The sequence below is a fragment of the Callospermophilus lateralis genome, chromosome 10 (assembly GCF_048772815.1).
Source record: "Callospermophilus lateralis isolate mCalLat2 chromosome 10, mCalLat2.hap1, whole genome shotgun sequence".
Taxonomy (NCBI): Eukaryota; Metazoa; Chordata; class Mammalia; order Rodentia; family Sciuridae; genus Callospermophilus; species Callospermophilus lateralis.
This window is the reverse complement of record NC_135314.1, coordinates 42,380,287-42,406,398: the sequence shown is the minus strand read 5'-3', so window position 1 is coordinate 42,406,398 and position 26,112 is coordinate 42,380,287. Positions and strand designations below refer to the sequence as shown.

Here is a 26,112-nt window from a genome sequence, read left to right as displayed (position 1 = left end):
GTCCTTGTGAATAATGGAGTTTTATATAATCTTAAGGGATTATAAAGGTTCACTTAGGAAAAAATCATAGGAGACCCATGAAATCTCTTCTGTCTGCCAGTATAATTAATAGAATAGTTTTATAGCAGATGTTCCCCACTGGGCTGAGGTGGTAGCTCAGCACTAGAGCACTCTGCCTAGCATGTGCAAGACACCGGGTTCATTCCTCAGCACCACATAAAAATAAATAAATAAAATAAAGATATTGTGTCCAACTAAAAAAATAAATATTTAAAAAAATATGTCCCCCACTCTATGAATATTAAAAATATCATTATTCACATTTATGCTCCTACCCATTCATGGCCAAAGGTGAATGGAAAGACCTCAGAAGAAGACATGATTTACAAGGATTTTATTTCTCAGTTCTTATTTCCTTCAGTATGGACAAGAAGACATTCTAATGATTGGATGTGGTTGGCTAGATAGCCTTACAGTCATGAACATATAAGTTTCTAGCTAAGACCATGTTATAAATTCCATACAGTGCTACCTAAGGAAGAAATATCCCCTGTAATCCCAGCAGCATGGGAGGCTGAGGAAGGAGGATCACAAGTTCAAAGTCAGCCTCAGCAACTTAGTGAGACCCTAAGCAAATTATCTACAGTCTCAAAATAAAAAATAATAATAAAAAATTAAAGGACTGGAGATGTGGCTCAGTAGTTATGCATCCCTGATACCAAAAAAAAAGAAAAAAGAAAAGAAATATCCCAGTTCCCTGGGGCAGCTTATAGCTCCTGATCATTTCTAGGACAGAACTGTTGGGCTCTTGATTAATCACTCTTTTTCTTGGGTGATTCCTAATTCAAAGGGAAAACATTTTTAGTTGAGTTTTAGAAAACATAATAGCTTTTAAATCCAAAGAAATAAATGATTCTGGAATGGATCTTCCAGTTCATTCCAGAATCAAAAAACTGCCTGATTTCCTGAAGAGGAACATTTTTGAACAGGGAATATGGCTAAGAAGTGGAAAGAGAACCTGAGCATCTGAGTCTTGGTGAACAGCTGTATTCAGGAGGCTTCACGCCCAGGGCTTTCTGGGAGGCTGCTTCTGCAGCCTCATCTGCAATCCTAGGAAGCAGCCAGTAGGAAACCTCTGCAACTTTCTGTTCCGTATTGAGAGGACACTTTTCGGGACATGTTGAATTGTGAGGACCCTCTTGGGTACATGTTGTTGTTCTGTCCTGGATAAGTGTGAATTAGCAAGATGAGCGTTTCCAGGCAAAGGCTAGGGCTGGGCTTTGCATTTATGCCATGGACCTCAGGGACAGTTCTGGTTGATGATTATGCACCCCGACCCCTGTAAAGGTTGAAGCTACTTTCAAGTGATTGGACAAACGATGTTTTTTTTAAAACCTAAAAATCTTTAACGCCTTTGAGGTCCCAAATCCCGTTGAGAATCTTATGGAAATCATAAACCAGAAAAATTAGCCTTTCTGCAAACATTGGATCATGTGACAGATAGAGGAGGTTACAGAATTCCTGAAGCTCAAGTGAGATGGATTTTATTATAGGATTTTATATTGGTTATAGGATTTTATTATTACTTTGTAAAACAGCTTTATGATGGTTTTCTTAAATTAACTTAATCTGGCTGTTAACTCTAAATCCTGCATCAGCTTTTTTTTTTCTTCCCGCTGTGGTGCCAGGGGTGGAACCCAGGGCCTCGAGCATGTGAGGCAAGCAGCCTGGCACAGAGCTGCACTCCCAGCCCCTCCAGCAGTTTGTTTAAAGAGAGGATTCGATTTAGTCGTCTGTTTTGGAAGAATAAATATTTTTAGCTTAATTTTACTGGTTTACATGGAGAAAATTTTATCTGGAAACTTTTTATTTTTGAATCTCTATGGAAAAAGAGATGCTGAGCGATTATAAACCAAGATAAGCCAGTTGACGAGAGTGAGCCCTCCTTGGCCAGTCTCAGAGTTGATGTGTTCTCTGCTTTACTCAAGTTATGTAGAGTTGTCAATATTCTTTATTGTTCACAGTTAATAGATTCAACTCACACAAGCAGTCAGGGAATTCGGTCACAGGGAAACAAAAGTAGTAATGGTTCAACTTCATTAATAAGAATAAAAGCACTTTCATAAAATAATGGTTAGCAGAGGCTGAGGGTTACCGGGTAGAGGAGATATTGGCCAAAGGATACAAAATTTCATTTAGATGGGAAGAATAAATGCAAGAGAGTACAACATGGTGACTCTAGTTAATAACAATATATTGTATAGTTGAAAATCGCCGAGAGTGGGTTTAGTGTTCTCACCACAAAAAAACATAGTATGTGAGATAATGTATCTGTTAAGTAGCTTGATTAAGCCATTCCATAATATATGCATTTATCAAAATATCGTGTTATAAACTAAATATATAGTTTTTACTTGTCAATTAAATTTTAACAAAATCAAAACATTTTCTTACATATGTAATTATTTTAGATAAGTGAAAATAATAATAATTAAAATTTATATCTTAGTAGTGGTACAGTAAAATTTAACCAGACTCCTAGGAGAGCACTCTGAATATGCAGTAAAAACTATCGTGTTGAGGCCCAGAATGATGGTACACACCTGTCTGTAATCCCAGTGACTCTAAGGCTGAGGCAGGAGGATCTCAAGTCCAAGGTCAATCTGGGCAACCTAGTGAGACCCTGTCTCAAAAATATAAAGGTTTGGGAATTAGAGCATCCCTGGTTTTAATCTCTGGTGCTGAAGGAAAAAAAAAAAAAAAAAAAGCTTCATACTGGGGCTATGAATATAGTAATAGAGTACTTGCCTAGCATGAGTAAGGCCCTGTTTGATCCTCAGTACTGTAAAGAAAAACAATATCATGTTCTTTTACCCAATTGTTTTCTTCTTCGATTTATTTTAGCCTACAGAAGTAATTCAGAAGAATACAAAGTCAAATGATGTTTGCAACAAAGGTGATTTTTAGCAACACTATTTATAGTAGTAACTATTGGGAGCAGCAGATTTGCCTTATGGGTTATGTTAGGCAAATCGTGGCTCATTTGCTCACTGCAATTCCATGTCAACATTAACAATGAAAACTATTTTTAAAAAGTACATATATTCATGCAAAAGTGTTTATAAAATAAGTGAAAATAAAACTGTTATGTATAAAACTGTTATGTATACAATCTATTATAAATGTGTTTCATAAGTTGAGGACAAGTTACTGCGAATATATTGGAATAAATATAACAATGTAAATACCTACAGAGTTCGATGAGTTATTTGGTACATTTTCTCTAAAGCTAGTCTGTCTACCTTGAGCCAGAGAGTGACCGACTTTTTAAAAATGATAATACAGTTTTTATTTCTTCCATAGTCAACACAGACACAGAAACTGCTGTTGTCAACGTTACCTATGCAACAAGAGAAGAAGCAAAAATGTAAGTGGACTCAGGTTTATTTCCTTTTGAATTTATTTTGATTTTATCTTGGAATTCCATTGAGTCCTGTGTTTATAAACCCTTTCTAAGAAGATTGGTGGAGGTCAATCCATGCCCCCTTTGACATATCCCAGGAGCTCATGACACCTGCCTGAGCCACAGTAGGCAATATTGGTATAGCTCCAGCGTATTCCAGCCACTTTCAATATGCAGAGGAGCCCGAGGACATTCATATGAGGATGTTTGGTGATTGTGCAGAAACTATCTTAAAAAATGTTGAACATTGGCATCAAAACAAAGGTGGATGCTGTGTCCTGACATGGTTGGGAATAGAGGGCCGTGTCTTCTGGACTCTGTTTTGACAACCACTTGGAGTTCCTTGTACTCAGAGCTTCCTCCATGGGCCATGGGGAAAATACACAGCCTATTTCTGTCCACACTCATTCAATGGGTACTGAAACATGACATTTTCCTCTATATATTATTAAGAAGAGGATCTACCTCAGTGCCAGCAGCAGTGGGTGAATTATCTGGGAGTGGGACATGGCTTAGGTTCTTATCTCTACCCCCATTCTCCTGCTAGTCTCCATTATTACATTGCTTCTGTGATTGATAATTTAAGCTTAACTGTTGACAAACATGGGACTGAGTTCTTTAAAAAAAAAAAAAAAAACAAGTTCCTTTTTTTAAGGAGGTTCTTGAAGTGCTGGTCAGGTCATCATAGCTAGAATTCTGGCCACATGTGGTCTTACTTTATGCCTGTGGCCTAACTTTGGTTATATATCTGTTACTATTGGAACGTCAAGTCCAAGTCCAGGTCCTAGGCATTCCGAATAAGGAATTGAGCGAGACACACAGAGTAGCAGATAGAGTACTGATATATTGAAGGTGAAGATAGCACTCTGTTACGTAGAACAGCGTGGGCTGAGCCAGAGAGAGAAGATCGAGGCCCCCAGTGTCTGCACAATGTCTTTGCAACATTCTCTTCCCTATACGGACCTGATTGAAGGCCTTACCCCATTTTCTCCCATTGGTTATCTTATGATACCTGATCAGAATGTTTTCCAATCCCTCCCCGCCATTAGAAAACCTAATTAGAATACTGTCCACTTTACTTCCATTGGTCATTTTAAAATTTGGTGGGAGTTGTCATGGTAATGGGATTTATTGTCTTTCCTCCAGCAGCTTTTGATACCCTGTCTCCGCCATCTTGGTGTCCCTGAACGCCTACCTAATGTATCCATCCAGGATTACAATCTCAACTTCTTTTGCTAGTTTTTAACACACATAAAGATATTTTAACACATTCTCATACCAATGGTTTTGAGAAAGTTAATTTTGCACTGAAAAAGAAAGATTTATTTGCCATTAACTTTAGCACATGTGTCAACAGAAGATGCACTAAGAACCTACCATTCTAGCTTTTTTTAAGATTTTTATTCTTTTTAGTTATACAAGACAGTAGAATGTATTTTGACCTATCATACATACATGGAGTGTAATTTCCCATTCTTGTGGTTGTACATGACATGGAGTTACACTGGTCCTATATTCATATAAGAACATAGGAAGGTTTTGCCCGATTCATTCTACTGTCTTTCCTATTCTGAACCCTTCTACCTTTCCTTCATTCCCCTTTGTCTAATCCAGTGAACTGCTATTCTTCCCTCCCCCAACCCTTATTGTGTGTTAGCATCCATATATTTGAGAGAACATTCGGTCTTTGGTTTCTAAGGATTGGCTTATTCCTCTTAGTATGAAAGTCTCTAGTTTCATCCATTTGCTGGCAAATGCCATAATTTCATTCTTCTTTATGGCTCAGTAATATCCATGTGTATATATACCACATTTTCTTTATCCTTTCATCTATTGAAGGGTACCTAGATTGTTTCTGTAGCTTAGCTATTGTGAATTGAGCTGCTATAAACATTGATGTGGCCGTGTCACTGTAGTATGCTGATTTTAAGTTCTTTGGGTATATGCGGAGGAGTGGGATAACTGGATCAAATGGTGGTTCCATTCCAGGTTTTCTGAGGGATGGACATATTGATTTCCAGAGTGGTTGCACCAATTTAGAGTCTCACAGCAACCACCATTCTATTTTCTATCCTGCTGCCACTTCGGTGAACACCTATACAGGTTACTCTCTTGCCTTTTTGAATTCAGACAGTGCTGATTTGTGATAAATTCACAAACCCTATACATTAACTTAGTAGAATTGGATTAATGCTGCTGCCAAAACCATGGGAAGAGCCCAGCATGGTTGTGCATGCCTATAAGTCCAGCAGTTCGGGAGGCTGAGGCAGGAGGATCATGAGTTTAAAGCCAGCCTCAGCAATTTAGCGAGGCCCTAAACAACTCAGTGAGATCCTGTCTCTATATAAAATACAAAAAAAAAGGTCCAGGGATGTGGCTCTGTGGTTAAGTGCCCCTGAGTTCAATCCCTGGTACCCCCTCCCAACAACAAAAAAAAAAAATGAAGGAATTGTTCTGCCTCGTGTATAATTTTTAAAGTACAAAAGTGGGTTATTCTTTACCCCCTATCACAGTGATATCTATAATCTACATAACAGTGCTCTGTACTTTTGAGGATTGGGGACATAAGTACTCTCCTAAACTGCTGTGGGATAGGAAATGTTGAAACCTTTCCAGAGGGCCAGTGGGCAATACTTAAGATGTTAGAAACCTGTGGACTTAGAGCCAGGTGTGGTGGTATACATTAGTAATTCCAGCGACCCAGGAGAATGGCAAGTTCAAGGTCAGCTTCAGCAAGTGAGGCCCTATCTTTTAAAATATATAAAAATAAAAAGGGCCAGGCATGGTGGTGCACGCCTGTAATCCTAGAGGCTCAGGAGGCTGAGGCAGGAAGATCACAGGTTCAAAGACAGCATCAGCAACAGCCAAGTACTAAGCAACTCAGTGACACCTTGTCTTAACATAAAAAGTACAAAATAGGGCAGGGGGTGTGTAGCTCAGTGGTAAAAGCACTTCTGTTTTCAATACTCAGTACCCCCTTCCACAAAAATGAAATTTAAAAGAAAGAAAGAAAGAAATCTGAACTGGGCATGGTGGTACATGCCCATAAAGTAGCTGGGGAGACTGAGGCTGGAGGATCTTGATTTCAAAGCCAGCCTCAGCAACTTATCAAGGTTTTAAGCAACTCAGCAAGACCCTGTCTCTAAATAAAATATAAAAAAGGGCTGGGGATGTGGCTCAGTGGTTAAGCACCCCTGGGTTCAATCCCTGGTACCAAAAAAGAAAAAGAAATCTGAGAACTTTATTTTAATAGTAGGAATTTGTCCTGTGTGTGGAGTTGTAGCTGCAAAGATGCTTGTGGTAATTCTATATGTAATTGTGAAAGATGGGACCTAATGTACATATCTACAAGAAAGTCAACTTCAGAAACTTGGATAAATGATTAGCCTGTTAAACAGCCACTAAAAATAATGTTAAAATATAAATGACATGGAAAAATGTTGAGCATTAACTTTTTAAAGTTAGGAAATTATATGTACAATATCAATTCATTTTTAAAATACATTTACACTTACTGAAGATAGAAAAAAAATAGAATGGATTAGAATTCTTTATTTATACTTACGTATTTCTGAATTTTCAATAATAAATGTTATGTTGTGATTAAAAAGAAAAAAAAATGAAGATTTTCTACTGATATCTACAAAGAGTTTTGGGTGAGAGGGATACAGCCCAGGGTGGTGAAGAGCAGAAGGCAGGATTGTTCCTCCAGACGGACCAAGCCTATAGGTGATCACTTGTTTAATTGTGGGGAGCCACTCTGGCCAGGAGCTGTGTACACACTTTTAAGTCCTGAGTAAGGAGGTACTGACCATTGCAATGCAGTGGAACCTTATCTCTGCTCGGATAAGAGAGGTGTGGGTCCAGAAGTGGGCGTCACGGATGGGGTTGGATTACACCCACTCGTTTGTGGTAACCCTGCCCCTTGCCTCATTTGAATGGCTTCTCCCCAATAAAACCCGGGTTCCTGGCCGCTCTCTCCTTCCTGCCTGCCTTGGCTCCCTTGTGGGAGCTGCAGCTGAGGAGCGGTCACTGAACCCAAAGATGAGGTGCTTTCTGGGACTGTGTCTTTATTTAGTCCCCAAATTCACGTGGAGCGACCCTGAGCGGTTTAGTTGTGTGTGGCGACATTTCACTGTTATCTGTGAGCTCCGGGGGAGCAGAGCTTGCCCTCCGCTGTATCCCCAGTGCGGTGCGTGGCACCCACACCCACGTAGGCGCCTGGTAGAAGGGAGTGCCCCCACCCGTCCCCGGGAAAGTCTTCCTCCTTGTCGCTCTCTGACGAGGCTCTCCCCTCCCTGCTGCATTCCAGAGCCATCGAGAAGCTAAGTGGGCATCAGTTTGAGAACTACTCCTTCAAGATTTCCTACATCCCGGATGAAGAGGTGAGCTCCCCTTCGCCCCCTCAGCGAGCCCAGCGTGGGGACCACTCTTCCCGGGAGCAAGGCCACGCCCCCGGGGGCTCTTCTCAGGCCAGACAGATTGATTTCCCGCTGCGGATCCTGGTCCCCACCCAGTTTGTTGGTGCCATCATCGGAAAGGAGGGCTTGACCATAAAGAACATCACTAAGCAGACCCAGTCCCGGTACGTGCCTCCGGGGCTTCCTTTGCTTCCTTCCAAGGGGGTCCCCTGCCACCTTCAGGTCACTCTTGCTTATATCAGCAATGGGGTGGGGTGGGAGGGACATTGTATGGGATAGTAGCTTCTTTATACAGGTCTACTAACAGACTAACTTCGAGCTGGGGGCCATGATGAGCTTTAGTGCTAATTGCATAACAGACCCAAGCCAAAGGTGTGTAAAGAGGGCACTGATGAACCTCATAGCCGAGGATTGTTCCCATAAGCTAACTAATGCCCTGAATGCATGTAGTTCTAAAACAGCCCAGGTGTGGGGTTCTGTGGGATTGTCAAGCCCTCTGTCTTAGCTCTACCTTCTGCCCTAAGTCGCAGCCCTGGAGGTAGACTTTCTTTTAGAGACCACCTAGGTCTTATGAACATGGTGAGTCATTGGTGCATCAAGCAATAAAGAAAGTACACTGACCTTATGTTTAGTTTTCTCTCTGTTTAAAGAGACTGAACTGTAAAAGGAGTCGGATAAAATGACTTGTGCAGTTCTCGATTTTTGTTAGGTTTGTAAGACCACAGCACAGGACTTGAAAAACAGTGACTCATGTTCAAGTTTTACCACTTAATGACTATATGATCTTGGGGGAAAAAAATTTAACCTGAGTTTCAATTGCTTCTTCTGTGAAAAGGAGATTACTGTTTTGCCAGAATTATTGTGAGAATTAGCAAAAACAGGCAGATTTAAAGAAATCACTTCAATTGCAAACATTAAAAGTACAACAAATGCTAGACATATATGTGCTAATGCATTTTAACCTGAAATGTTTGAGGTTTGTAAAGAGGCTTTATAACCTGGAAAAAAAAGAAAAGCTAATTTCCTCAGCATACCCCTAAGTATGGACACTAAGTTGGATAAGGCCTAGAGTGCATAATCTTAGGAGGAAAAGTGAAATAGAGAAATTACTATCTCATATTCCTTTTATTTTAAAAATCAGCCCTTTGGGTTAGCACAGTCCCATGCCTTAAGCGTACAGTAAAGTTTGTATATATTTTTTGCAAATAAACAAAAAACACACAACCCTTTCTTTTCCATCAAGTTTGCCTCACTGAGAATGTGATTTTTATTTATATCTCCTTTTATTCCAAAGATTGTTGAAGGTAGCTTTAAAAAAAAAAACAAAAAACTGAATTTAACGCTCAAATTGTGTAGGCCAAAGACTGGACTCTGGGCTTTATAACAGCCAGAGTATAAAGGGATACAATAGATACATGATTTTGAAAGTTAACAAAATGAGTAGGGCCACAACTACCCAAGGAAGTCTGATAAAGTCATCAAGCTTTTGAGCCATTAGTTTTAAGAGCCGGAAGAAGGCAGGCTGCCAATGGAAAGGAAACCAAAAACTTAGAGAGGCAGAGAGAGGGCATGCCTCTGTGTTTTATCCACACTCAAACATATAAAGCTTGATCAAATTTGGTGTTTGGGTTTGGATTAACATATGGGTTTTAAAAGCTGCAATCAGTTCAGAGACGGCATGGTGCCAGTATGCAGTATTATCCTTCTCACTTTACTCTTTGCTTCTGCAGTCATCTGAAAGTCTGCAAAAAATACTTTATCTACCAAACTGGCTTCATTACCAAGCTGGCTTGGTGCCTCTGTCCCACAGCACTCCTATGAGAAACAGTCCCTTTCTGAATGGCAGTGCCAAGGATTAGAGCTTGGCACAGACCCCCTGCACTGCTTGCCACCTTCTTGGAGAATGGCATTGGTTGTGAACATGCTGATGACGCTTTCCTGTCTGTGCCCTTGGTGTACATTGGCTGGTGCCAGGGTCCTACCCCAGAGGATGTTGTACTTATTGTGCCTGATTCCTTTCTTACAGGGTAGACATCCATAGAAAAGAGAACTCAGGGGCAGCAGAAAAGCCTGTTACCATCCATGCCACCCCAGAGGGGACATCTGAAGCCTGCCGCATGATTCTTGAAATCATGCAGAAGGAAGCTGATGAGACCAAACTGTAAGTTTACATACGTTATCCGGGTACAGAGTAAGAAACGTTAAAAGCTTTAAGTCTGTAACTCAGTAAAGGGAACAGGGGAGGGATTGTGTTTAAGAAATTTGATCCCAAGAAGAACACCATAGTGAACAGATCTTTTACATTTACAGTATGTTTTTTTCTTCACTTGTGTTTTGGTGATCCCAATGTTACCATCACCCATTGGTAGTAATATTGGTAAGAACATGAATACTTATGCTGTCTAGTACAACTTGCAATGATGGAACTGTTCTATATCTGCACTGTTCAATAAAATAACCACTAGTCACAGACTGGTGTTGAGTAACTGAAATGTGAATAGTGCAGTGGAAGAGATGAAAACTTGATTTCAACTAATTGAAATCTGAATAGCCATGGATATGGCTAATGGCTGTTGTATTGGACAGTGCATGTATAGGATGTTCATTGTCTCCTGAGCCATCCTTTACTGTTTTGGAAAAGGTTTTTTCCAGCATGCTTCTACACCATTTGCACTCTTAAAATTGGATATTTCCTTAAGTAGTAGAAATTGGTTTCTGAGTGATTACTTTACTCTTCATCCTCCTTTTCTTCCATCTCCTCTTTCCCTTTATGAAATAGTTCCTAGGCTTCCACAGTATAATAGTGTATGTTGGTCAGCTTTGCGTAGCTGTGACAAAAATACCTGACGAACAATTTAGAGAAGATTTACTTTGGCTCACAGTTCAGTTCATGGTGTGCCAACTTCTTGCTCTGGACCCAAGGTGAGGCAGAACATCATAACGGAGGAAAGCATTTCATGGCACGATGGAGGAGAGCTCACCCTTCATGATAACCAGGAAACAGAGAGAGAAAGGGGAAGAGGCTGCAGGGAAGATGCACCCTTCCAGGGAATGTCCCCAGTCATCTACCTCATCCCACCATCACCCACCTGCCTGAGTTCCCACTCAGACCATTCAGACTAGGATGGACTGATGAGGTTACAACTCTCGCAGTCCCATCATTTTACCTCTGAACATTCCTGAATTAACAGGAGCTTTAGGGGGACCCTTCATAGTCAAACCATAACAATGAGCATTGTATCAATTTGAATGGCAAGCACAATTTCTTACTAAATGAGTTGATTTTTGTATTATAAATTGATAAATGGTAATAAAATAGAAAATTTAATTTTTAAAAAGACAATGTCAGTTTGGCAAAATTTGTGGGCCGCAGTGGCAGTTTTATTGAGGAGCAATGAAGCATGAATTGAATATAACATTAATTTGGCAAATAATGTCAAACATAACTGTCCCAAAACTGGGAAGATGAAAGTAGTTTTTAATAGAAGGAACATTGCAAGTCTATATTCAGATTTCATAAGAAACTCCAACCTTTCATTTATGAATTATTTTCTCTTTATGGCTCTTTAAATCCCCTAAATGCCATAGCTTAATTTGAGGAAAGCCTTCTTTCATCCTAATTATTTAGAATTTTATGAGTAACTCCCTCCTTGATCCTTTAACCTAGGTGCAACTTACAAAATTCTAAGTAGTCAGCAAGACTCATTTTTTATAAATTTGGTCTTTAAAGTTTTCATGTAGAGCCAAGAGAGAGCATTTGAATGTCTTTGAAATATTTTTTTCTGAGTACCTGTACCATGCTAAGCACTGTGTGTGCCAAAGCTATAACCATGAGCAAGATCCAGTTCTTGCTTTGTGGAGCTTACCAGTCCAGTGGGAGAGAGACTCATTAAACAGTCACACCAGTAATTATGTGCAGCTATGAGAAGTGGAGAAATGCAAGACCGGGTGATTATATGTAATGGGAAGCCCCAGTCAAGGTTTTAGAGGGACAGGAAGGCCCTTGAGGGTTTCAGAAAAGGCCTCCCTTGTCAGTGACAGCCCTGAGGGGGCTGAGTAGAAGATAAAAGATGTCAGAGAATAAGGATGCTAAACTCTATTCTTTTGCCAACTATTTATTGAGTACCAACTATGGGCCAGGCACTGTTCTGTGTGCCAGGAACTGAGCAGCGAGCAAAGCAGACAAAAGCCCTACTCTCTGAAAGTTACATCTGGGGGAGGTCTTCAAGTATTCTGTTTGTTTTGAGGCAATAATGCATCTGCTACATGTTTTTGGTCTCAGGTAATAGAAAATACAAGTGGCTTAAGCCAAGTGTGATGGCACATACCTGTAATCCCAGTGACTCAGGAGGCTGAGGCAGGAGGATTGTGAGTTTAAAGCCAGCCTCAGCAATTTAGTGAGGCACTAAACGACTCAGCCAAACTCTGTCTCTAAATAAAATATAAAAAAGGGTTTGGGATGTAGCTCAGTGATTAAGCATCCTTGGTTTCAATCCCCAGTACAAAAAAAAAAAAAAAGAAATGAACATAATATTTACCATATTAATAAGGCTTGGTGGCACCCACCTCGGGAAGCAGAGGCAAAGGAGTTTGAGTCCAGGAGTTTGAAACCAACCTAGGCAACATAGCACAAGATCCTATCTTAAATAATAATAATAATATTAATAAAATTTTAAAAATAAAATCTATCATAATTATTTTTAAATGAATAGTTCAATAATGTTAAAAATATTCGTATTATTGTGAAATCAATATCTAGAATTTTTCCATCTTGCAAATCTGAAACTCTGAACCCTTTGAAGAATTTTCCCTTTTCCTCTTCCCCACCCCTGGTAACCACCATTCTACTTCATGTTTTATGAATTTGACAGCTTGAAATGACTCAGATACGTGAAATCATAGAGTAGTTGGCTTATTTTACTTAGCATAAATCTCTAAGGTTTGTCCATGTTATGGCATAGAGTAGACCCTGCTTTGATTTTTTTTGGGTATATGCCCAGAGATGGACTTGCTGGTTCATGTGGTAGGTATTTTTTCTTTTTTCTTTGGCAGTATTAGGGACTGAATCCAGCTCTATTACCGAGCTATATTCCCAGTCTTTTTTTTTTTTTTGGTGGTACTCACAGCCTTGTGTATGCTAGGCAAGTGCTTTACCACCAAGCTACATCCCGAACCCTGGTAGGTCTGTTTTTAATTCATATCTCATTGGCTAGATCTGCCTTGTAGACCCACTTTTCCCTTCCAGCCAGTTACCACAGAGAGTAAAATGACCGTGGTTTAGCTACATTAATTGAAATTCATGAGCCTGAGGTTGGCGAGGGGACCTGGCCTCCCCTAAAGCCCAAGGCCACTTGGTATCCAAACAAAATAGCTTCCATTATATAAGAAAAAATCAGGGTAATGTCTCTTGAGAGGCAGCCATTTTGTCCATCTTAAGTGTTAAATCATCATCTTTCTCTTTTAGAGCTGAAGAGATCCCTCTGAAAATCTTGGCCCACAATGGTTTGGTTGGAAGACTGATTGGCAAAGAAGGCAGAAATTTGAAGAAAATCGAACATGAGACAGGGACCAAGATAACAATCTCATCGTAAGTCACCCGTTCAGATTCATTGCGTCCAGTGATAAATCACTTGAGCATTTTGATATGAACAACTCATCTGCTTTTCCCTAAAATTGAAATATAATCATGTGTGATATAATTATTTCCATCGTCACCAAAAACAAATACATAGTTCCCAGTCTGACATTTTCCAGGGGATATGATCTAAGTCACTAAGATTTGAGTATGTTGTGAGGGAATCCAGTTTTCTCTACCAAGATATGTTTGTGATTGTTCTGGAATGTTATTTTTGCTATCAGAAAAAGAAATGTCTCTCTTTTTCCCACTGGCCAGTTTGCAGGATTTGAGCATATACAACCCTGAACGAACCATCACTGTGAAGGGCACAGTGGAAGCCTGTGCCAACGCTGAGATAGAGATTATGAAGAAGCTACGTGAGGCCTTTGAAAACGATATGCTGGCCGTTAATGTAAGTGCCTAGCGAGCGCTTCCTTCTCCACTGGTTTTCCTCTGTGCTTTCAGACAGGACCCAGGCCTCTCTAAGAACACTTGTCATTCAGCTGATGAGAAAGTGCCTTATCTAGATAAGTACGTGGAGTGTTCCTGACTTCTCTGGGGTAAAGGCATTAAAACAATCAGGAAACCAATTAGTAAAACATGATAAACACAAAACTGGACAAAACAATGAGAAGCCATTAAAAAAAATAATGACTAATAATAAGATTGTAAAATCAGGAAATACTTATGATGTTTATTAAGGAAAGACATGTGAAAGTATTTATAACTAGGGTTCCAATTACATAAAATAATATGGATTGGAATTACTGGAAGGCTCCATACAAAACTAAAAATATATGGTACGTTAGGAAAGTGGGTTTTTTTGTTTTTTTTTTAACTCCTAATTTCAGAACTTTCTGTAACATTGTCCTTATTACTTTGAGTGTTTTAAAAATAAAAACTTCGAGCCGGGCCTGGTGGCACATGCCTGTAATCTCAGCAGCTCAGGAAGCTGAGGCAAGATTTCAAGTTCAAAGCTGGTCTCAGCAATTTAGCAAGGCCCTAAGCAACTTAGTAAGACACTGTCTCAAAAGTAAAAAGGCTGGGGATGTAGCTCAGTGGTCAAGTGTCTCTGGGTTTAATCCCTGAGACTCCCCCCACCAAAAAAAAAATACATACTATGGCCAGGTTCAATTACGCATAACTGTAATCCCAGGAGGCTGAGGCAGGAGGATCACCAGTTTAAGGCCAGCCTCAGCAACCTAGTGAGACCATGTCTCAAAATAAAAAATAAAATAAAAGGCCTGAGCATGTTGCTCAGTAGTAAAGCATTCCTGGATTCAATCTCCATTACAGAGGAGAGAAAGCACACTTTATAATTAACTTCCAGTTTTTATCTCGTGCTAGTGATCTGCACTTTTAAATTGCTTAATAATTGCTGACCTCCACCTGAGCTCTCATTAATACTGCTAGGAGACTAGTTTGAGTGTGTCCTTCCTGTTATTGCTACTTAGTTCCCACTTGATAATGGGGAAACACAAGTCTGCACTCAGGAAAGTCCTAAAAATATTTGTCTATTAGCAAAGCCCAAGCTCAGCTCAGGGGAGTAACAACTTTTTATTTTAATTTTCTAACATATACAGAAGGGTGGAAAGATCTCTGATAAGCCCTCATAGCTGATAATCCAGCTTCACCGGGTTGTGACCTCATGGCTTATTTTGTTTCATCTCAACTCTCATCCACTTCCCATCTGTGTCAGATGGCCTTGAAGCAAGTTCAGACCTGATACCATTTCATAGAGGAATGAGTGTTGACCAAGAGTTCTGTGGACTAAACCCCAGCACCCTCGCTGCAGCACTTTCCACACTGGCCTTTACGCAGATCCACCCCCACATCAGTTGGTCCCCACCTGAGCAGGCCACAGCACATGGTGACTGTGAGGCAGGATGGGGAGAGGTGGAGGAAGAGACAGCCATGCATCCTCCTCCCTGTGTGTGTGTCTGTGGAAGGACCATCTGAACGGCTCATTGTCTTCTTGACATCTTTCTGTGAACACTTGGAAATGCTCAAAAGGGTCTGGTTGCTGCAAAGATTTGTCACCTGAGCATGAGAGTCATCATGTCTATTCAAAGCCACCGTCTGAGAGATGACTCACAAAATCACTAGGGTCTTACATATCAAATGAGATGAAGGTGAAGATCCCAGTTCTACTGTTCCAAACATTCTAAAGGAAGTCAAGTTACGGGGTGACTACATTCCTCTGTCTCTAAGAGGTTTAAAATCCACCTGCAGCCCATTTGAGCATACTCAGGTTTAAAACATGGAGGAAGCAAGTGAGATGATCGTGAAGCTGGCAACTAAATGATGAAGAGACAGAAGTCACAGACCATCCCAAACTTGGATCATGAAATTTCCATATATAGTGTCCTAGTGAAGGGTCTGATCTGTCCCTGGATAGAGTGAGAAAAATCTGTTGACCCAATTTGTTTTCAGGGAAATCATTCAACAAATATTTATTGAGTACTTAACTATGTACCAGGCACTGTACACAACACTAAGTAAAAGAGTCTCTGTAAGAAATCATGGTCTAAAAGGGGAAAAGTTAATTGCACAGGTCATCCAAACACCATACGATGAGTGCTGTTTTAAGGAAACAGGAATGCCAGGAGAACCCAGAAAGGGCGTTAGAGCTCAGACCTCTGGGGTCAGAGAAAACTTCATGGATGGGGGGGGACACTAAGCTGAGTGAGGGGAGACTCAGCCAGGAGAGGAGGGAGAGAAGCACTTTCTTCCAGGGGAGTCAAATGTGCAAGAGCCCAGAGGTGAGAAGAGAGCATGGGGGTATTTAAAGGAGCAGGATTGAGCAGGATGGAAATAACAGGTTGACCAGGTGGCCCGAGTCCCCAGGTAGTCCTTAGTTGCCATTGAAAGATGTGTAGATGTTCCCAAGGGTAGCAGAAAAGCTTTGAAGGCCTGCCACAGTCGGGTTGAGGATTGGCATCCACCCCCAATGCAAGGCGAAGAGGTCTTGTAAGCCAGGGCAGAGCCAATGGGAAATGCTGGTGCCTTTCAGACAAGAAATGGAGGTTGACCAGGCAAGGTGGACCTCTCTGGTCTCCTCCCCTCATATTTTTTCTCCATTTCTGTTCCCAGCAACAAGCCAATCTGATCCCAGGGTTGAACCTCAGCGCACTTGGCCTCTTTTCAACAGGACTGTCCGTGCTGCCACCACCAACAGGGCCCCGCGGAGCTCCCCCCGCTGCCCCCTACCACCCCTTCGCTGTAAGTAGCTCAGGATTCAGAGATTTGCTTAGGCTCTGGGCACCACCAGGCAGCAGCATTACTCTGCTATGTTGAGTCAGAGCTAAAGCTTTCATGTGGAGGCCGTCCTCATGAGTGATTGGAGGAGGAATCCAGTATTTCTTAGTACTTCTTCCTCAGGGGAAAATTGATATTAAACCATCTTCTAAACATGTGCTCTTAAATATCCTCTATTTAATCAATATGCTAGTATTTTGTCTTTCATAGAATACTAGCATATTGATTAAATAGAAGCCTATTTATTGTTTAAAAAAAAAGGTTTGTTAGCTCAAATAAGAACATTTGTATTATTTATTACAATGTGAGGATATCTGGGTGATTCATTATAGATAGATAGATAGATAGATAGATAGATTTCTATATGTCTATAATTCAGATGCATTACATTTTAATAGGCAGTTTTTAAAAGAAAATAGTGTTTGTGTCTAAACAGAAAAATGCCTGGTATTTAGTATGTTCTCCATAAATATTTATTGTTTGAGTTATAATTTGCAACAAAAGAAAAAAATGTGAAAGGTATATTTCTACTTGTTCTCCTTCACAAGCATTATTCAAGATCAATACACTACCAAAATGGGATTTCAGACACTTGACAGCTCTTCCTTTCATTTCTAATTCTTCTCTATACATATTGCTTATTTTTAAAAGCGAACTTTCTTTCACCCAATGTTTATGCCGTTTAAGTGAGAAGAATCAGGTGGGTGAGTGAGCATTGCTTTCTTTTGAGAGGTGGCTTCTGGTGTGGGCATTGCCTTGTGTGAGTTCTCAGTGGCTGTTCTGCTCCTCTGTGGAGATGTAGGAGGAACCCTCCACATTGCTGTGCCAACAAAATACAGATGTGAGCTGGCACCACATCCTCTCTCACGTACACGTCTCCTGCAGTCTTGTCATAGAAGCTCCTCTGGGGTTTTTCTGAATCAGTCCATATCATCTCTTTAGTTTCATTCATCTTCCCTGACACTAAAGGATGCAGCTCAATCAACACTAAGTGTTGTGTGTGTGTTTGATAAAAGCAGAGCCTGTGGAGGGAAGGGCTGTGGCTGCTCACTTGGCAGCTCCAAGCAGTGAGATAGCATAAGAGGTATGTGTCCCAGTACCTTTGCTGTCAGATTTGAGAATGACCCAGCTCAGTACAGGGAAAAGGCATTAAGACATATCTCATTTCTTGGATGGGAGGCTGAACACAGGGTCCCATAGAAGATAACCTCAAGTCAGACCAGTCTCACAACCTACCAAGGAGGGACAGGGGAAGCATAATAAAATAGACCATTCTCAAGTTGGTAATCTAAAATGGGGGGTCTCCATTGTATAGCCTGAGGGCTAGATCTGGTCCGTCATTTCCCTTTTTTTTTTTTTTTTTAAGAATTCAACCTTTATTTGTTTATTTTTTTTTTTTAATTTTTATTGTAGGTTGTTCAAAACATTACATAGTTCTTGATATATCTTATTTCACACTTTGATTCAAGTGGGATATGAACTCCCATTTTTACCCCGTATACAGATTGCAGAATCACATCGGTTACACATCCATTGATTTACCTATTGCCATACTAGTGTCTGTTATATTCTGCTGCCTTTCCTATCCTCTACTATCCCCCCTCCCCTCCCCTCCCCTCCCCTCTTCTCTCTCTACCCCATCTACTGTAATTCATTTCTCCCCCTTGTTTTTTTTTTTTTTTCCCTTTCCCCTCACTTCCTCTTGTATGTAATTTTGTAAAACCCTGAGGGTCTCCTTCCATTTCCATGCAATTTCCCTTCTCTCTCCCTTTCCCTCCCACCTCTCATCCCTGTTTAATGTTAATCTTCTTCTCATGCTCTTCCTCCCTACTCTGTTCTTAGTTATTCTCCTTATATCAAAGAAGACATTTGGCATTTGTTTTTAGGGATTGGCTAGCTTCACTTAGCATAATCTGCTCTAATGCCATCCATTTCCCTGCAAATTCTATGATTTTGTCATTTTTTAATGCAGAGTAATACTCCATTGTGTATAAATGCCACATTTTTTTTATCCATTCATCTATTGAAGGGCATCTAGGTTGGTTCCACAGTCTTGCTATTGTGAATTGTGCTGCTATGAACATAGATGTAGCAGTGTCCCTGTAGTATGCTCTTTTTAGGTCTTTAGGGAATAGACCGAAAATTTTTTTAGTTGTAGATGAATACTATTCCTTTGTTTCATGTATTTATTTTTATATGGTGCTGAGGATCGAACACAGGGCCTCACACATGCCAGACAAGCACTCTACCACTGAGCTACAATTCCAGCCCCCATCATTTATATTGTAATCATTTTGTAAATCGCTTTTTATTGTTTGTTGTTTTGTTTTGTTTGGGGGCATGGTACTGGGAGTTGAACCCAGGGCCTCACACATGCTAGGCAAGTACTCCACCCTTGTATTAATTACATCCCCATCCCTTTTTTTTTTTTTTTTAAGAGAGAGAGAGAGAGAGAATTTTTTAATATTTATTTTTCAGTTTTCGGCGGACACAACATCTTAGTTTGTATGTGGTGCTGAGGATCAAACCCGGGCCGCACGCATGCCAGGCGAGCACACTACCGCTTGAGCCACATCCCCAGCGCCCCCATCCCTTTTTATTTTATTTTTGAGACAGGATCTTACCAAGTTGCCCATTCTGGCCTTGAACTTGCAATCCTTCTGCCTCAGCCTCCTGAGTACCATCATTTATTTTTATAAATAAAAATTGGTGGGGGGGACACAGCCATGGGCACTTATTTTCATATTGTCTATTTACTATCAGGCAGAGATGAGTACATGCAATAGAGACCATATGCTGCAAAGCCTAAAATTTTTATTATTTGGCTCTTGACAGAAAAAGTTTGTGGACCCCTGAACTAAAACAAGACAAGTTTTCATGTGATAGCAAAATGTTTTCTAAAATGTAAATTACATTTTTCCAGCTGAAGAGCTTCCTCCATATCTGAAATTTTTACTAAAATAGTAGAGTAACCATTTTGCTAATATATGTAGTTCCTGTTCTTCATAAGATGGGTTTTAAATAAGATTTGCTTTTTAAGCTAAAAGTCATGTAGTTCTGACTGTGGTTCTGTGGATCAAGAAGATTCTAATGTAGAGTGTACAATTGCCCCGACTTTGAGATATTCTGGCTTCTACGGACATCACCCTCAGACATCACCCTCGTGCAGCTGCAGATTGCAGAGCTAGGGTGTAAAAGCACCTCTACAGGACCTCGTACAGGCCCCCAGAGCCACATCTGGAGAGTTCACCCTGGTGGCTTCTGAGCTTTCCTGTGGGCCTAGATCTCCTGAGAAGGACAGGGGAGGGGAGGGTGGTAAGAATACTTTATGTACTTACAATGTTGCTTTCCTGTCACATAGGCATTCAGATTTCAAAGAAAGATTCTTTTTGGTTGCTGTCATACAGCACAAATCCAGCACTTTCACTCTTAACATTCAAAGGTCGGGAAGTTTGTGTGCACCTCCTTACAGCCGAATCATACACACATGCATTCATCTCTAAATTCTGGAGTTTTTCATGAATTTGTGTATGTAATGACAACTATCATTTTTTACTGTTTTTTATAAAAGTGACCCATGCATAGTATTTAATAAGCAATACAGAAATACAGAAAGTACAAGTTTTTCTTAGTCTAAAGATACCCAGTATTTCTCCATGTGTAATATGAATGTATATATATATAAGTCATATTTCAGATTTTCTCTATTAGAAATCCTTGCATATGCATCTTGGCTGTTTTCTTGATCTCAGGGATTGAACCCAGGGGTGCTTATCCACTGAGCCACATTCCCAGCCCTTTTTACTTTGAGACAGTGTCTCACTAAGTTGCTGAGGCTGGCTTTCTTCTCCTGCATCAACCTCCTGAGTCCCTGGGATTACAGGCATGCATCACTGCGACTGGCATCTTTTTTTATCTTAATGATTTATAGCAACTCATTATATATTAAAGCTGTTAAGCCACTGTCATAACTATTTTCCATCACCTTGTCATCTCTTATTGTGTCTTGTACATATAATTTTTTTTAAAGAGAGAGTGAGAGAGAGAGAGAGAGAGAGAGAGAGAGAGAGAGAGAGAGTTTTTTTAATATTTATTTTTTAGTTTTCGGCGGACACAACATCTTTGTTTGTATGTGGTGTTGAGGATCGAACCCGGGCCGCACGCATGCCAGGCGAGCATGCTACCGCTTGAGCCACATCCCCAGCCCTGTACATATAATTTTTTAAAATTACATTGTAAACAAACTATTATATGAAGTAAAATAGAGTTTCCCTCTGGCCTTTTTTTTTTTTTAACTAGGGATTGAACCGAGGAGCGCTTTTACCACTCAGCTACATCCCCAGCCCTTTTTACTTTTTGTTTTGAGACAGGATCTCGCTAAGTTGCTGAAACTGGCCTCAAATTTGTGATCCTCCTCCCTCAGCCTCTTGAGTTGCTGGGATTACAAGAGTACATCACCACACCCAGTGGCCTTCCTTCTTTTACCCAAATTTCATCTATACTTATTCCCCAGAAGTGTAACACTGTTATGTTTACACATTTTTAAAAAAATTTTTTTCTCAGCATATATATAGTCATATTTTAAAAATGCAAATGAAATCATGCCATACACCATGCACAACAAAGTTTTGTTTTTTACTTTGGGGCATCTTTTCACAGCTATACCTAATTTTCTTTAGTGGCTGTGTAATATTCCATTGTATGAATTTACTATAACTTTTCTAAATAGTACACTATTTTTAGATGTTTGAGCTGATTCCAGGTTTTTGCTAGCAATGTCCAAAGTAATATTGTGGGCTGGGCTTATAGCTCAGTAGTAGCACTTGCCTAACTAAGGCACTGGGTTTGATACTAAGTACCACATAAAAATAAATAAATAAAATAAAGATAAAAAACTGACATTTCAAAAAAGAAATATCTTTATACATGCGTAAGTCTTTGCACAAGCGTGTGATTATATCTGAAAGTAAAGTCTCTTAAGATTTTTCACCAACAGAATTCATGGAGAAATTTTTAAGTTAAGATGGCTAAATCTGGAATGTTTTTCTTTATGGGCTTCTGGCCTTTGATGTCATGCAATGGAAGAAATCTCCTATCCAAGATTGTAAAAATATTGTGTCCTTGTGGTAATTGTTAGTTGGGTTAGGAAGATGGTTGTTTGTATCTGTAATTAATTCATGGGGAATTTATCTGGACTTACACTTTGAGATAGAGATCAAACTAATTTTTTTCCAGTGGGAGAGCTAATTTCCTCAAATCATTTATTGAGTAATCTACCATCTTATTATTCTAACTGAAGAGCCACACTCATGTTCTAGACCATATCCCACTTCATCCAATTCTTGGTCTACACAGCAGTTCCCATAGTTCCACACCATCTTTGATAATCTTAGCAGTAAGCTTGTTATTTTTTTTTTCCCTCAAAGAATGAATTGGAAAGATGGCCAACATTTACTATTTGAGAAAATGAAAGAATATGAAGGAATTTTCTAGTCCTTGAAGGTTTGATAAATCCCATCCGTAAAATGTTTGGGCCTACCAACTTTTGTTTGGAGAAATATAATCTTTTTAGTTTCTTACAAGTGTTGGCTTGATTTTGTGGACTTTTATAAAAATATTCGTTTCGGGGTTCAGGGTGAGCTCAGGGGTAGAAGTGTGAAGCCAATTCTTAACACCACAGATTTGTATTTTCTCTTTTTTTCTTAAGATTTATGAGGGATTTTTTTACTTTTTAAATTTATAAGTATTAACAGTTTCCTTTTTATTATCTTGCAGTCATTTCCTGTATTCTTCTTTTTTAACGAATCTGCCATGCAATGGTGCCTATGAAAACAGAACCACTAGATTGTCTGTCTCCAAAGCTGCAGTTCTGGTTCAGATCCCCCCAAACCCAAGCTCTGATACAGGCCTGAGGCCACCTGTACAGATAAGAGAAACCAGGCCCACCAGGAGGGGCAGCTAGCCTCTCCCTGGTGGGCACTCAGCAAAGCACACCTTTAAAGGGAAGCATTACAAGAAACTTAAAGAAAAACAGGACCTTAAGAGGAAACCATTATCAAGGGTAATGACCTTCACTAAAGTGTTACATATGCTTAAGTAAAATATTAAGTAAAAATATTGCCTATTAAAAAAAAAAAACTTTAAAAGAAGGCTGAGGTTGTAGCTCAGAAGCAGAGCGCTCGCCTAGCACTTGCAAGGCGCTGGGTTCGATCCTCAGCACCACGTAAAAATAAACAAATAAAATACAACTAAAAAATATATTTTTAAAAAAATTTAAAACCTTCAGATGTCTGCATTGTGGACCGTGGGGCTTTCCACTTGGCCTGTAGTGCTTTGGGGGCCACATGCAGAGGGGTGGGTTCACTGCTGTGCCCAAAAGCCCTGTTGCCAGGCTGAGATTAACTGATGGCACAACCCACTCGTGGGTCCACATGTGCAAGTGGCTGCCTTTGTGCCTCACCCACCCCCTTCACAGCCCTGGTCAGTGTTGCCCACAGGAGTAACCAGGGACAAGGACACCCCTTTCTTCTGGGGTCCCTGAACATTATGTAAGAGTGCTTGAGATACATGAGGAAGGCACAGACCAAGGGATCTGTCTCCACTACAGTGTCCCCAGGCTCCTGTTCACCTCCCCTGGACTCTAGGTAAAAGCAGCTCTTCTGGGGTCTGGCCTTCCACCCACCCACCAGGAACACTGGGTACCCTCCATCAGATGAAGGGAGCTGGTCATGGTGCATGAGCGGCTCCTCCCCACTGGCCTGGTCAGAGTAGGGGGATGGAGAAGGTGCTCCTCTCCCGGCCCATAGACTGGTTGGCTGCAGCTGTGCCTGGCCCTTTGGATGCACAGCTCCAGGAGGACCTTGTTCAGCTGCTTACCCACCCTCTACCTGGGCACCCATGGTTGATCAGCCAGTCCATGGGGTACTTATGTGCTTTATTATCTTGCAGTCATTTCCTGTATTCTTTTTTTTTTTAACGAATCTGCCATGCAATGGGTGCCTGTGAAAACAGAACCACTAGATTGTCTCCAAAGCTGCAGTTCTGGTTCAGATCCCCCCAAACCCAAGCTCTGATACAGGCCTGAGGCCACATGTACAGATAAGAGAAACCAGGCCCACCAGGAGGGGCAGCTAGCCTCTCCCTGGTGGGCACTCAGCAAGAGCTTGGCACTGTTTGGTCTGCTCTGGTGCCAGAGCAATTCCACATTAGTGATGGTCGAGATTTCCATCATGGCCCTTAGCACTATCATGCCAGCAGTCTGACCAATGAGAGCCACAGCTCAGAGGGTGCTGCTGTCAACAGGTACAGGCACTGGGTGCAGGGCATGTTCTCTGGTGCTGCTTACTAGGGCACGGGAGGGGGGAGGGTGGTGAGGGTGGCTTGCAGTAGATCTAATTGAGCATGGCCAGCTCACGCACCGTCTGGATACCCTCCTCCATGTTGGTCCAGATACAGAAGAGCAGTTCAGTGGCCTCATAGGTCAGGAAGGATTCCCAGCGCTGGCACCAGGACTTCAGCAGCCAGGAGAGCAGCATCTTGCTGTGGTAGCTAAAGATTATGTCATGGGTTAGGTCATACTGCAGCACTAGTCCTCCAGAATTCAAGGACAGAGCAGGGGTCCAGTGGTCATAAACCTGCAGGATCCTGGTGCTTAAAGTGCTGAGAAACGACCAGAAGCTCAGTGTACATGTAGTAGCGATTTCCCTGGCCCATCTGGGTGAGCGCCTGCATTCTCTGAGCCATCACCCAAGATAGAGAAGAGCAAGAGGGTCAGGAGGTACCCCTCTGCAAAATAAGGAGGAAAAGTCGGGAAGTGAGGCAGCAGGACACCTGGAGAAACCACCAAGATGGGATGATGGTGGGTAGCCCCTCCACTAGAAGATGCACCCAGTCCTCCCGCTCCACAAGGCCTCCTGTATTCTTTGGTGCTCAAATAATGTAGCATTTTGATTTTTGTGGCCTTGCTCATGCGTGACCAATTTGGGGGAGGTCGTGATGGGCCTTTGGAAAGCATGCTCTGTAATGGGCTCAAGGCTGTATTAACAGCTTGTAACAAGTGACTCATCTCTCCTATAATTTTTATCTATATGATATTAAACTTTGAGAGTAGTCCACAGTTCTTATAATTTTAAAGTTAAATTCTTAATTTTTAACAAACTTTTAAGTGTGTTTTGGTCATACTATTCTAGAAACAATCTGATATTTTAGTTCAGTTTATTAAGCTTGCTTTCTTAATATACACACAGTCTCATAATCCTCAGTTATTTAGAATTAACTAAACTTTTATTCATTTCTTTGGTCATCATGGACAATTTCCTATATCCTATATTCTCTAAGTTTTTGAGTAATTTATTTGAATTTTGTTGTTTGGCTGGCACACTTCATCAAACAACTTTATTTTTAGGAAGTAGTATTAAAGTAGTAGAATTTCCAAGCCTTCCTATATCCTGAAAATACCTTTCTTTTTCCTTCAACGTGAATGAAAGTTCGGCTGAGTGTATAGAAATGCCAGGGTGCTCGTTCCTTTAGAACTCTGAAAACATTCCTGTTGGCATTAAGTTGTTCAGATAAATGTGCTACAGCCTGATTCTTTTGTAGATAACTTTTTCCCTTGTAAGTTCTAACCTTTTATAGTATTTTGCTTTTCCCTCTGGAATTCAGAAATCCGAATATGAGCATTCTGATCTGAAGATTCAAGTTTTTCTTTGGCTCAGGAAAGTCTTTTCCTTCTCTGCAGTAATTAACTTTAGTATCACTTTTTCTCCATCCCTCTGTTTTCTCCTTCTGGAGTTCCCACTTGATGGAGAGTAAACCTCACTCTTCTTGTCATCCGATCCCCGCTCTCTGTTCTTGTTTTGTGCAGGTTAAGCTTCTGAGGTGTTCATGGGCTTTCAACAACATACACTTTCTATGTGTCTGAACTCTCTTGAGTTTCTACTTAACCAACCATCACTGTAATTCTCCAACTGGTCTTTTCTCTCATGGCAGGGGGCTCATGATTACCAAAGTGCTAGCATCTTGAGTTTCACTAGGATCAAATCAAAAAGCTCTCCCTCTTCCCTGCATTAATTCACTGCTATCTTTGGTTTGCCTTGCTCAGCCTTGTTCTCCCCTTTCACGTCCACTGATTCTTTCTATATATGTCTAATGAATTAGAATTGTCCCTTCTTAGGTTTAAATAAACTCAACAGAGGGCATATTAATGAATATATAGGGGAGCTCTTTCATAACATGCCCCCCCAGCGCCACCTGATCCCGAGAGTTCAGAATGTTCTAGATGTGCACAGTGTCGGGTGTAATGCCTAAGATCTTGGACCACAGTCAGACTCAGAGATCTGTGTTCAAATCTTGCT

The 26,112-nt window shown here is 40.7% G+C and overlaps 1 protein-coding gene and 1 pseudogene across 2 annotated transcripts in view; one reads left to right on the top strand and one right to left on the bottom strand.

Annotated features, from left to right (window-relative positions):
- Igf2bp2 (insulin like growth factor 2 mRNA binding protein 2) overlaps window positions 1–26,112 on the top strand; it is a 154,023-nt gene that overhangs the window by 112,031 nt on the left and 15,880 nt on the right. Inside the window, exons 5-10 of one of the 2 annotated variants that reach the window (XM_076867283.2) lie at window positions 3,364–3,427; window positions 7,776–8,048; window positions 9,911–10,045; window positions 13,349–13,471; window positions 13,778–13,913; window positions 16,595–16,723. In XM_076867283.2, coding sequence (XP_076723398.1) covers window positions 3,364–3,427; window positions 7,776–8,048; window positions 9,911–10,045; window positions 13,349–13,471; window positions 13,778–13,913; window positions 16,595–16,723 — 860 coding nt within the window. The remainder of the gene's footprint in view (window positions 1–3,363; window positions 3,428–7,775; window positions 8,049–9,910; window positions 10,046–13,348; window positions 13,472–13,777; window positions 13,914–16,594; window positions 16,724–26,112) is intronic. The other variant, XM_076867284.2, reaches the window with a different exon arrangement.
- LOC143408685 (uncharacterized) lies at window positions 22,718–24,502 on the bottom strand (annotated as a pseudogene).